Here is a 13,277-nt window from a genome sequence, read left to right on the forward strand (position 1 = left end):
GTACATAATGTCCAGGCCCGATTTAAAGTAAAACTCGTTGCAAACCCCAGGGTATACTCCATGCAAAAAGAATAGTCCCAATCTAAAATAATAACCCACAACAGCTCCTTGCAAGCTGCAGAACATGCGCAATTCCCAGCAAAACTCGCGCAGGCGTCCCCGCACTCCACTACCAGCCGACTAGACGAGAAAGTTGATGTTTATATCAGCTGTTTTGTGTTTTGTCAGAAGAACGCAATATTTTGAATTTTGAACACATTTAAAGCATGCCGTTCATATCGAAAGACTGGAGAAGTCCCGGAGAAGCATGGGTCAAAACTGATGAAGGATGGGAGAAGAAAAAGGTCCTCGAACACTGCAAACAGATCAAGTAAGTTTCCATATTCAATTGTTTATTTTTCCGTGCACAGGCCATCGATCGCCAGCTTCAAGCGTGGTTAGACACGTTTCTTTGTTCTTATGATCTGGACTTTCACAATATTCGTTCAGAATTAATAGATTTTTAAAGACATTTGCGATTTGAAGTAGACTCTCATACTTTTTTACCTTGTCGTTGGTTTTCTTTTGTAAATTGTTTCGCTTCTTAACGACCCTATTCCATTCAACTATATCTGCTGACTTAATTGAAAAACGCAATAATAAATTTATTAAAGTAAATAATTATGTACTAAGTACTGTTATTAGATAGGTCCGTCATTGACTTGACATGAAGATGAAACAAGAATAAACTCGTTTTGGTTTTATTTTCTGCATTTTACCAGCATATTTTTTTCATTTTTGCTGTGCGGATTTAGAACGCGCCTGAAATGCGCAATTAATTAACAAGTACTTAAGCAAGTTCAAGGCTATTTTTGGAACAAAGAAATTAATCCCGTTCGGGATTTTCCTGGCAGACGTCTCGGTTCGCATATGCTAATCCATACGAAAATACTATTTATAAATCAAAAAACTTTTATTTGAACTGTTGTAAGCACTTAGCGTTAGTACTTGTCGGAGTAGTTCACAAGTTTCAGTATTAGAGGTAGCAATAAGATAAACATGGGCAAACTAACAGAGCCATCTAGGGATGAAGCACTCTTGAGCGAAGTTACTGCCACCGCTGCTACTAGATGGTCTAGTGTCGGGGAATCCCATTTTGGACTGGGACATCTCCCAGAAACTGAAAAGAAAAAGCAAGAGCAGAAAAAGAGTCAGTCGTGATATAGAAAGGTAGAGATGCAATCGAGTAATAGTAAATTCGTTAGTTTGTCTTTCTATATTTTGATAAAATATTAACATTTCTGAAACGTAGAAAATATTCATAATGTTATTCCTACATGCATAATTGATAAGACTGGCAGATGTAAATGTACACGCACATGTAACGGGAAGCATCACAGAAACTATCAAGGACGTAAAGCATGCTTCATAGAAAATGGAACTGTTACAAAATCCAAAATTTTAAATATAAATAATGCCCGCCGCGCAAGAGCAACTTAAGTTGCTGGTGATTAAATATTGACGCGATTAAAAAGTAGCTGGAAACATTTCGTTGCTGGTAACGTTCGCGTAATGGCAAGTGAATAGTTGCGGATTTTATTGAGACAGCATGTGTTTGTGCTCTTATCACACGAAAGAAGAAACCGCAAATCACTATCAAAAAGAAAAATAATTCACAAATATTCGCTACATTAAATTTTAATGCCACATAAAAGCGTATAGAAAATTTGAAATTGATGTATTGATGTTTTATCAAATTATAAAATATTGGAGAATTACTAGAAGTTACAAAATTCAGGGATTTATGAACTTGTTATCAAAGCTATCAGTAACAATGCATTGAAACCATTAAATCATTTCATTAAGTATGTGTTTTATATACGTAAAAATTTTTTATCTTTTATTTTTACCTATTTCAAAATATTATCAAAAAAGAGAAAGGTGGGTAAAGAACGTCGAATTTTTAATGAAAATGAACAATGAAATATTTTTAATCAGGATACAGACAAAAGTTTATGTCTTATTTGCAACGAAACTGTGGCAATTTTCAAAGAATACAATTTGAAGAAACATTAGTGTATTAGTGTGTTAGTAAATACGGTAAAAAATATGAGAAGTTTCAAAGAGAATTACAGTAGACACTCGATACCGTGAACAAAATAAAACAACGCACGTTCACGTTAGCGAATTATTTATGTAATCGGGAATTAATCTAAATAGAGTGGAAAACAGATTATTGGGAGACAAAAAAGTCTGAAATTTTAGTTTGCTTCTTAGGACTTGTAATTTTTTGCACAAGGGCTGTTTCTCTTAGTCTTTTTAAAACTATGAGGTCTGTGAAGTCCACACCACTATATTCTGCCCACTGGATTGCAGTATTTAATGCAGTTATAGCGCTGTCCAGTGACACTTCGCTTGACATTTCTTCAAAATTCTCGACTACATGAACTTCACATTCTTCTTGGTCGTTTTCACATTCTTTGTCAGCATCATTCCATTCCAATACATCAGTTTCCTTGAATGTGGCCAACAAATATACATAAATTACATATGTAATAACAGATTTAAATTGTAAAGATAAATCCCTTATTTGTGGTGCTAATGTATTTAGAAGATCACAGGATTTGGAGATTAAGCCTGTCTTATCATCGTCCCATCGACGTTTTAAAACAGAAAGAGGTAATTCATCATCGTCATCCTCGGACATTTTAGTGTTCTCTAACATATTTCTCCAACATTTTGCAATAATTTGTGAATCGAGTCGATTCCATGCAGCCGTTAAGTTGACAACAGCTTCCTTAATAGTCAAGTTTTTCAATGTATCAGTTATGTTTGAATTACTTGCTATAACATCGGCAAGAAGGCTATTCCTGTAATATAATTTTGATCCATAGGTTGGATAAGCGGCGTAACGTTAGGTGGAAGAAACATTGTTACTAACTGTCCATCTTCGCCCTTTAATTCTTCTTCGTTTGAATGAGATGGCGCGTTATCTAGCAGAAGTAAGGCTTTTATCGGGAGCCCTTTATTTGACAAAATACGTGTAACCTGTAAAGGAATACGTAAATTTATACTACGATTTCAAGAAAAATACACAACAAAATTTACCTGAGGTACAAAGGAATGATGGAACCATTTTTTTTAAATCCACACACAGCAGTCATCCATGCTGTCTTGGAATGTTCGTAATCAACAGGGCAAGTAAAGTTTTTAAATTACCTTGGATTGGCAGCCTTACCGATAACTAATGGTTTTACTTTGTCTTCCAGTAGTATTTGTGCAAACTGTTGTTATTCGTTGTTTTTCAGTCTTTCAATGTTTTGTCCGGTAGAAGTTTCCAGTATAAGCCCGTTTCGTCAGCATTATAAAGTTAATCTAATGTAAATCCAAGTTTCTGCATTTTATTTTTAACTGCTTTTTGAAAGGGTTAATAAGTTCCGGTTGGGAAGAAAGTTTTTCCCCGGAAATTTTTAAAAACCGAATTCCAAATCTTTTTTTAAACCTCTGTAGCCGTAAATTCCTTATCAGGAATTACATCCTTTATTTCAGAATGTATGGATTTGGCTTTTTGCTTTATCATTTCTCCGCTTGCAACAAAATTTTTATTTCGTTGAACCATTTGTATATCTGTTTTTCCATTTGTGGTAATCCAGACCCTTTAAGTGTTTTTCTTTTACTTGATCCAACATATGTATCTGTTATTACTCTTAAAATGGTTTCTTTTCTTTGCTTTATTTTGCAAATCGTAGATTTAGCTATATTGTATTTTCTAGATAAATTTGAAACACTTGCACCTTTACTTAGCTCCTGAATTACAAGATATTTTTCATGGAGAGTTAAACACTTTGGTTTTTTCAGCGACATTACATATAACAACACGTATTCACTAAACCTTTCGACAACCGTTCAAAAGCAACAGGCAAATGTTGCAATGCAAAAAATTAAACAATAGGGGAAAGTAAAACTGGGGAAATACCGGGCCGAACCCGGGGTCGGGCAACCCCGTATTGAGCACGACTGCCAGGGAATCCCCAGAAGTAGTTCCCCCGGTAACGGAAATCATTTGTTCACGTTATACGGTGGTTAATGTGATAGAAAGGTGATTCACATTATCCGGAGGTTTACGTTATCCGATGTTCACAGTATCGAGTGTTTACTGTATGTGAAAAAAATGAAAGATTCCAGACATATTTTGTCCAGCTAACAACATACTTAAAAAAAAATTACAAACCAAAATTAAGTCGTAGATAAAGCCAGTTACTGTGTCGCAACAATCATTGCTGAAGTTCTTTGAGCTGTAGAACAAAGTTGATACTATATTTATGATGGAAAATTTTAGTTTAAGGACTTTCTGAGCCCATGTGGTTGTGGGATCTAATATTTTTTACTGACACCTGAACATTTTAACTTCCTTAATATAAACTTACACGGAAAAAGAAAACTTCTACATGAACTCTTTTTCCATATTGAAGCATTTCAAACAAAATTACTTCTTTTCAAACTGTTGCAAGAAAATCATTTTTCACACTTTCAGTCTTGCGAAAAATTTGAAAGAAATTTTCTGCAAATTAATAATTTATTAATGTTATTTTCATATAAAATTTGCAATCCAGCCCACTCATAGTTTTAAATAGTTACATGCGGTCCTGTTTCCAAAAAGTTTGGGGACCCCTGGTTTAGACTAAACCTAAACAGAAATCAATTTTAAAAACGACTTATGCTAATTGCGTACACTTAAGGGGTATTTGATTGCGGGTCTAAACCTAGGCCTACGCATAACCAAAATTAATTAAACGAAAAAAAAACGGTCATGGATAGATTTGTAGATTTCGCAAGTCCTAACAACATCTCCCTCACAATTAATTCAAAAAGATAATTTAATAATTTTCGAAATTTCACAAGTTTCGATTGAAATTTTTTGAGGTATTGCCTGAGCGGGTCCGAAACTTTTTGGTAACTCAGTTTTTTACATCTAGAAACTTACCATATGGTATCCAAACAAATTATAGCAAACACTACTCAATTCTCTAAATTTAACTTGGTTTAAATCGAAATTAGACTCGGTAATTACAGCCTGGCATTTATTACTTTCGGCACGCAACCACTTGTTAAACCTTAAATGATAATTTACTTTGATTTTGACACTTTAAAGAGACTCGGAAATCACTATTTCCTGGACAACTAAATCCCATTCGCTAGTTTAGTCGCCTTAATGTAAATGTTTCGTGGGAAAGCTGCAAGAGCCCACGAAGTGAAGTTTAATAGACACAATGATACTATTTAAATTTACACTAATATTACTTCTAGCGCTATTATGGCCCCGCCTGCTGTTAAGTCAGCTACCTGCAACCATTCAACAGTGCTTCTCATTCCAGAATTACAAAACTTATGATCGTTACTTCAACATATCTCAAAATATTCTGATTACAAATATTCTAAATGGGAAGGAAGAAAGGCAGTGGACTACTTTAGATTTACTCGATGGTTTCTTTGCGATGAACTCTAAGTTACTGAAGAAAATCGTCCTGCTTAAAAATGAGTTTGTTTACTTGAGCAGAAGCGAATATGATAAAATAAATACAACTGAGAATAATACAGGCGAAATAATAGTTTACCAAAACGAAGGAAATGTTACCGAAGAGGATGCCTCTGGCATTTTCGAGCAGGCGAAAAAACACATTGATGCGGACGTGGTACGTATATTCATGGGAGAAAATCCAGAAGTACTGATGAACTACTTCAGTACTACAGACATTTCTAGTGTGACGAGAAGTGCCAGGTGCTTCACAATTTTAATATTTCCGACCACAGCAGTCAACCTACTTGCCATAAACACTTTGCTAACATATTTGTGGACCAACTTCTCCATACTCAACGTTATTGCCCACTTCCCGTGCTCGGTAGAATACCAAGACTTTATTTTCACCTACAAGCCTTTCAACCATCAAAACAACAAGCGTCAATCTTGTGGGCAGGTGGTTCTGTACCACTGCTTATACATACTGGAGTACCCAAACCTGTTGCTAAACCATGTTAAAAACCTAAATGGGTGCCCCCTGATGATATCGCTATTCGAACGTTATCCTACAGCGGTTGCACGCCCGCCCAAATTCCTGCAAGGGTCCACTATATATAAGAAAATACCATCTACATCATCATTTTATGGAGCAGATGGCACAGCAATGTCCAGCCTGTCCGAATTTTTGAATTTCACGCTGATTTTATCACAAGATCCTAACGCTCAATTCTATGGAAAAATTTTGGAAAATGGCACTTCCAAAGGGAGTTTGAAGGTGATTTTGGAAAGAACGGTGGACCTTCAAGGGAACTCCAGGTTTATGATGCCCTATGGAGCGGACGGTTTGGAGTTCACGTACATGTTCCACTTTGACAAAGTTTGTGTGATGGTTCCCAAGGCCGAGAAATTGTCCAAGTGGATGGGAACCATAAGCATGGTCACAGGAAAATTTGCCGCGTTTAGTTTGTTAGTACTGCTAGGCTGCGGGGTTATTAATAAATTCTTCAGAGCTCATCCGGCATCACTGGCCCAAGCCCTTCAAGAAATATATGCGTCTTTCCTGGGACAATCGGTAACTTACACCATCCATCCGGACAACAGGCTTTCAAGAAGGGCATTTCTAGGGAGCTTTTACGTGTACTCCATAGTTTTATCGACTGTATTCTCAGGAGCGTTACTCTCAGAATACACGGCCAACAAATATCTGCCTGACATTAACACTCTAGAAGAGTTTGATAAAAGCGGCATAGGCATGAGGTCATCCATCAACCCCTTCAAAGGAATTCCCATTCCTCTTTATGAACGTCTGGCCAAAAAAGTGGTTCAGAAAATGAAAGTTGTTGACGACAATTTGACTTCAGCTGAAATCGCTGCTGCCAACCACCTAGCAGGTATTGAAAGGTACCTAGATGGTGATTTACTGATTCGCACTCAATTCTCAGACAAAAATTTCAATCCGTTGCTTCATATTGTACCTGAGTGCCCAAACTCTTTCTTCCTTTCCTACATAGTACCTCTTGGCTCTCCCTACTTGAAGGTGATTAACGAATTTTTAGTTTGGGTCAATGAAGTGGGATTGAAAGCGAAATGGTTTCGCGACTTTGCCGAAGGGTTTATCTATGATTCCAGGATAAATAAGCTACACGACGAGACTGGTACGGACGGAGGACGTTACAAGGCATTTGATTTCGATGATATGAAAGGAATATTGATTATTTTCCTAATAGGACTGACAGTGGCCTTAATGATATTTTTTATTGAAGTTTGTGGGTCGAAACTAATCTTGGTTCGAAGGTTAAAAGTTTCCAGAGGTCATTGGCTGAAAACACTTTTACTTTCCAAATAAATACAAAATAGATATGTCAGAAGTAACGAGGCTAGCAAACAATACACTGTGGAGAGGCTAGCGCTTTGACGTCACACGGCTCACCGATCATTTGCCACCTCTGGCAAATTGAAAAACACGGCTTTACTTGGTATTTTCCCTAATTTGTTATTAATTTATTCAGATTATGATATTTAGGTATTAGAATGTAAACGTTTATAATAGATGAAACGAACAGTATAAAATACGATAGAAGGCCAAAATATTTGGTCCCTAGAGGCATAAACACAAGATTTACTAATGTGGAAAAAATGTAACTCTACCGAACAATATGCAAAGATAAAAAGGTATTGTTTAGGACAATTAGAAGATAACAATTACAATATATTTCAATAAAGAATTGCCACAAAGCCTTATAAGGCATGTTGTAATGACTATATTTACATTATCAGATCCCCTGCAAATTTCCCAAGCATGCATAATGAATCAAAGGTATTTTAGTACGCCTGAAAGAAGAGAGATTAACCAATATCAAACACATTCATACATAAAAGGTCATGTCGTTTTTGAGCTATATTTAGCGTTGTAGTTACAATTTGGGAATTTATATTCAAGGTATGCAGAATGTTAAACCCATTGTTATTCAGTAAATTCCAGTTTTTATTCTATTATGCTTTTTAATGGAGACACAATTATCTACACAGTTTTATGTTTCTTATAAATTAAGAAATCCGCGTAGTGAAAACCCATTGAATGTCCTCGCTATGAAAATAAATAAGATGGAAAATATTAAAATTTAAAAAGATATGAAGCTAGAGAAATCTCAATATTGGCAAAATGTCATAAGAAAAGAAAAAGTACGGAAACTGGAGATCGAAATATTGCGTTTCTTTTCAGTTTTAGTATATGGTATCCCATTAACAATTTACCCCCCATCTAATTTCTTTATTTTTAATATTAGAAAAAAGGTTCAAACGAGGACCCCCTTCATTATAAAAGTAGAATTTAAAAATGGCCTCGTGACCCCACACTGCATGATCCGTCTCACTGCACGTCATATAAACTTTCTTATTTTAAATGGAACCCCTCTAGTTTTTGGGTATCTCGTTAAATTTTAAAGTATCTTATCTTTAAAAGTTACTTTTTTCGAGTTATTTAAGAAAAGTTGAAAATTTTGATAGCTGCAAAGTCACACGAAAATCGGCGTTAATAATTCGAATAAAGTGAATTTTAAAAATAAAACACCTTACATAAACTGGCTTTAAAATTTAATGAGAAATCGAAAAATGCCAAAGAATTGGGGGTTTCATTTAAAATAAGGAAGTTTATATGACGTACGGTGGGACAGATCATGTGAGGTGGGGTAACAAGGCCATTTTTAAATTCTACTCCTAAAATGAAGGGGGGTCCCTGTTTGAACCTTTTTTCTAATATCAAAAATTAAGAAATTAGAAGGGGTAAGTTTTTAATGGGACACACATATCCTGTAGATTGAAAATCCTTTCCGTCCTTTCAGATTTAAAGAGAGCAATGAAGAAGACAAAGAAAACATTGATGCTGCCGACCAGTCCTCAAGTCACCAACCCCATTGCCACATTACTGTAAAAAGTACAAAAGAGGTAATGGCTGTTTCAAAAATCTTACAACTTTGAAAGCCAATAACACTAATTTGGTAAAATCTCAGATTGCAGGTTTTAACGAACTTGATGAGGCAGTTAAGCGACTTGATTTCCGCAATGCTGTCCGAGATGTCCGGCGTTTCAACTACATATGCGCCCTCCTCGACCACCTGATCGGTCAGCAAATGACCAACATGTCCGGATGCACCCAGAAAGCACTGCTGGCAATGCTTGAAGAGGTTGCCAGACACGCTACCTCTAGTCAACACAATCCTAGAAGTTTCCGCCGATTGTTAAACAAACTTCGAGCTTTGAGCGCTGCTGAACGATCTGCATGCTGGGGAGGTTTGTGATCAATTCGATAAAAATGATAATAAAATGTAACTAAAAGTGTAATTTAGGGCCTTTAGGATCTCAACTCTTGTGGCACCAGCACTCCGCCAAAATCAATAGAATTCTCAACATGGGATCGGAATTTCAGATACAAGAACCCCATCCAGATCTCCATCCAAAACTTCTTAACCTTCCTGAGGAATGTATTAGAGAGATTATTCTAAGACTGTCCGACCATAGAGATTTATTGGCTGGTGCTCAATCTTGCGATCAAATTTGCTCGATAGTCAGCGAGCAAAGGGTATGGCGAGAGCTAACTAAGTTCCACTTTTCTCCTGAACAAATTGAACTAGTTTTACCAAAGGATACAGGAAAGATTGACTGGAATAGTGTTTATCACTCGCTGAAAAAGTTAGTAGCTATTTTCGTTTGCTATTTATAATATGCAATTGGAATTATTTTTTATGTTATCCATTTATTCTGCAATGCACCGATGTACTGCTGCAGTGAAGGTACACACCCTGTATATATTTATAGTTTGTGAGATTCGATAGACCTGCCTTTCATGTTTTGTTTTGCTATTAAAAGTATTTTTTCGGAATCCATATCCCCCCCAAGTTTGGAAAGCAAATCTAAGCTTCGAAATCTCTTAATCCTCTTTTGCCTTTACTAAAATTTTCCATTTCTTTCAGGACGTATGGATTAAACGAAGAGCGTCAATATGCCGAGATGCTTTCTTTATGCAAGTATTGCCGTTGCCTCTTTTGGAAATCTTTAGGCCATCCTTGCATAGCCGATCAATGCCCGGATTTTCGGGCTCGGCTTCAAGAAGCGGGCGGCATCACTCCGCCTGCTCCGGTACCGCCTTCGGCCTTCCTCAAATTGTTCTCACTCTAAGTCCGTTCACCAACTGCCTACGTCACGTTGTTTGGATAGATAGTAAGCTTCAAGGCAACGTTATTTTCTCTTATAGGCGACGAGATTGTAAAAAATAAATATGTTTTTTGACTGCATTCGTAATAGTAGTTTTCAAGCCAGAAATAGAAGGCACTTTGAGAGCATGAAGATTGATATCTCTGCCAAAGATTTCTCAATTTAACTCATTGTGTTATTTCGTTTTTTCCACTTTATAATCTATTGTGGAATTTATAGAAGGTGGCAATATTAAATGTGAATAACGCTGAAATCAACAAACAAATATAATTGTTGTAAAAAGATTCAGACGATTGTGATAAGCTCAAGATTTTCGGTCTGATGGTATGGTGTTCTGGCTTGAAATCATCAAACTGTATAGACTTATAAATGCATTTTATGGTAAATTGTTTAAACTGTTAGTATCGTTTTCCTGTAAATTGCATCGAAAAGCGAAGCTTCTCTAACCCTCCGTTATACAAAATTGTTTATACCATGCAATGTTAAAAAGGACAAACTTTTTGCTGTGTTGATTTTTGAGAGAGTTTTACTTGCAAACCTTCAGTCGTATAACGTGAAATGAGGGATTCATAATAAATTGTTTCGCGTTTTGTTTATTATATAATATTGTTTTGTTTATTAAAAGGTATAAGCAGTTTTTCTTTAATTTCTGTATTTATTAACTGAAACTGGTCTTTGAAGTAAGTTAGGCTCATTGATGAAACTGTAGCACGTTCAGAAGCCAGTTCAAAATCAGATGAAGATCAGTATTACTACAAAGGTGATAGAGGAATGAAACATTAAATGATTCTGACGAATTACAGTTTTGTTAATAATATAGTTTTAAGAAATCGTATTTATGATACTGGTGTTTCACGAAACTATATTTTGTTGTGCTTGTACTGCATTGTGATATTTTTAAGTTTAACACTTAATGGTTGATCTATAGGCTGCTAGAAGTATGTTTTTTTTTAGATTATTTTGTCTCCTAATACTGCAAATAAAGTATTTTTACTTACTCTTTGATGCATTTTAGTTATTTTTTTACCAAGATTCTTACTTCTCTACAAACAGAAACTGAAAACAACTTAAGTTGTAAGATTGAAGGCAACAATTATAGCACAATAAACCTCAAGTCACCATGGACAACTGCACTAGCCCATCCAATTCACTATAATACAATATAAACTACATTTAATGTACATTAATTTGGTACAAAAATGTGACAAAATATTCTAGTCCTTAGCACTTTAACTATCTCTGTTATGTCCCATTTCTCATTTAATAATTTGACATGCTTGTGAAACTTACGTATGTAAAAAATCTTGATGAAAATGTTCTCCTATTGATTCACGAATAAATAAGATGTGGGTAATTACATTATCACTTAGAAATCTAAACCTTGAATAAAACTCCAATCTATAAATATGCTTTCAATTAAATGAACTAAGTAGATATAATTAAAACCCTTTATTTTTCAAGAGGAGCATAATTGAGTAATTTCTCAATCAAGTCTACATGCCCAAGCAACATTCTGCGGCAGCAGTATCTTTTAAGCCCTAGAGCATCAAGGGCATCACCTTCAGTGTACTCAGCTTGCAACAGTCCCAAATAAGCTTCCCATTTGTTGCCAATAACTTTACCACAAGTGAAGCAGCGGATTGGAATAATCATTGTTGCCTTTTGAAACGCAAAAAGCGTTTTGAAAATGGCTGTGGGGGGTGGAAAATTAAAGATTTTTCAAACATCGTTTTCGAGGCTTACGAACTGTTAATTAGTGACAGATCCTTTGTTGACTATTTTATGTTAGTGTAGATGCAAAAACCGGTAATTTTGAGTTTCAATCTACAATTTACTTATTATATTTCTCTCCTAGAGTTTTTGGACATGTACTTGTTCTTTTTTTATTTTTAGGTTAGAGAGAGTTTTTCTCCTTTTGTAATCTATGCTGCCCTCTGGTAACAGACGTCTAAGGTAACGAGGGTCGTCACCGTTTTCGCCGTCCGCAACGTTTGGATCACTTCGCGCCGCGATAGTACTCGGTTATCTCAACCTTAACACATTATCCCCATATCTTTGAATTGTATCTCTCTTACCGCATGAAAAAATTATACAGGGTGTCCACCATCTATCTAATTTCTTTATTGTTGACATTAGAAAAATGGTTCAAGCGGGGTCCCCTTCATTTTACTAATAAAACTTAATAATGCCCTCGTTATCCCATCCTGCATGACATAAAATTCCTTATTTCAAATAAACCCCCCTATTTTTTTGACATTTATAGATTCCTCGTTAAATTTTGAAGTAAATTTATGTGAGGTATCTTATCTTTAAAATTCGAATTATTTCGGAAATTTGAAAATTTTGACAGGTGCAAGGTCCTACGAAAACCGGCGTTGTTCCCTAACCGCTGCAAACTTCGGAATCAACTTTTCAGGACTAAGAAAGGATCTAATAAGCTATCTTTTGACGTATTTGAATTTGGGAAAAATCTTCCAATATTCACAGAATACGTCTCTAAATTTATATGATTTCAGACATCAATGACTCGTTTATTTCAAATGAAATATCCCAATTTTCTCGACGGCATCGTGTTTAGAATTCAAAAATCTAGGTACAGAACATGGAGGCCATGTTTTGATGTGTACTTAACGCCTGAACTAGCAACTCTTTAAAAGGGAGGTTATATCCTCTCCCATTTGAGTAGGGAAGAAAGGTCATGTGACACCTAGTTTTAAGGACTTTGGGATCCTTTTTACAACACTCTATAATAAAAATAATTTTGACTGGTCGTTTTTCCAAAAATTTACATTTTATTTGTCACCAAATTGATAAAAGCCAGAAGCGATAAGTAGAGAATTTACAAACAATTTTTTTTTCTTGCAAGTGAATTTAACAATAACAAAATTTAAATTTTTCAAAAATGACTCATCAAAATTATTTTTATCATAGCTTGTCGTGAAGAAGATTCCAAGATCCTTAAAACTAGATGTAACATGAATCTTCTTACCTATTCAAATTGGAGGGCTGTAACGGCCCCTCTTAGAGTATTGTTTATTTAGGCATCAAGTGTATGTTATGCCCCCTAAAA

The 13,277-nt window shown here is 35.5% G+C and overlaps 3 protein-coding genes across 4 annotated transcripts; 2 read left to right on the forward strand and 1 right to left on the reverse strand.

Moving 5' to 3' along the window:
• The first annotated feature begins 165 nt into the window (after positions 1–165).
• On the forward strand, positions 166–11,207 carry LOC136412045 (F-box only protein 25). The gene is made up of 5 exons (XM_066394914.1): positions 166–370; positions 8,839–8,941; positions 9,007–9,286; positions 9,343–9,685; positions 9,967–11,207. The coding sequence occupies exons 1-5, from the start codon at positions 267–269 to the stop codon at positions 10,169–10,171; spliced, it is 1,035 nt and encodes a 344-aa protein (XP_066251011.1). The 5' UTR covers positions 166–266; the 3' UTR covers positions 10,172–11,207.
• LOC136412290 (uncharacterized) lies at positions 4,956–7,343 on the forward strand. The gene has a single exon (XM_066395320.1). It carries the CDS (start codon positions 5,250–5,252, stop codon positions 7,341–7,343), a length of 2,094 nt encoding a protein of 697 aa, XP_066251417.1. The 5' UTR covers positions 4,956–5,249.
• A 435-nt stretch (positions 11,208–11,642) lies between the features above and the next one.
• Positions 11,643–12,104, reverse strand: Rpb10 (DNA-directed RNA polymerases I, II, and III subunit Rpb10). Of its 2 annotated transcripts, none has more exons than XM_066394916.1 (2): positions 11,955–12,104; positions 11,643–11,898 (listed from the first exon to the last, which is right to left on the reverse strand). In XM_066394916.1, exon 2 carries the CDS (start codon positions 11,858–11,860, stop codon positions 11,657–11,659), a length of 204 nt encoding a protein of 67 aa, XP_066251013.1. In that variant the 5' UTR covers positions 11,861–11,898; positions 11,955–12,104; the 3' UTR covers positions 11,643–11,656. The 2 variants fall into 2 exon arrangements, with proteins under 2 accessions (XP_066251013.1, XP_066251014.1); XM_066394917.1 differs by having other exon boundaries at positions 11,951–12,096.
• Between the last annotated feature and the right edge of the window lie 1,173 nt (positions 12,105–13,277).

This window comes from Euwallacea similis, chromosome 11 (assembly GCF_039881205.1).
Source record: "Euwallacea similis isolate ESF13 chromosome 11, ESF131.1, whole genome shotgun sequence".
Classification (NCBI taxonomy): domain Eukaryota; kingdom Metazoa; phylum Arthropoda; class Insecta; order Coleoptera; family Curculionidae; genus Euwallacea; species Euwallacea similis.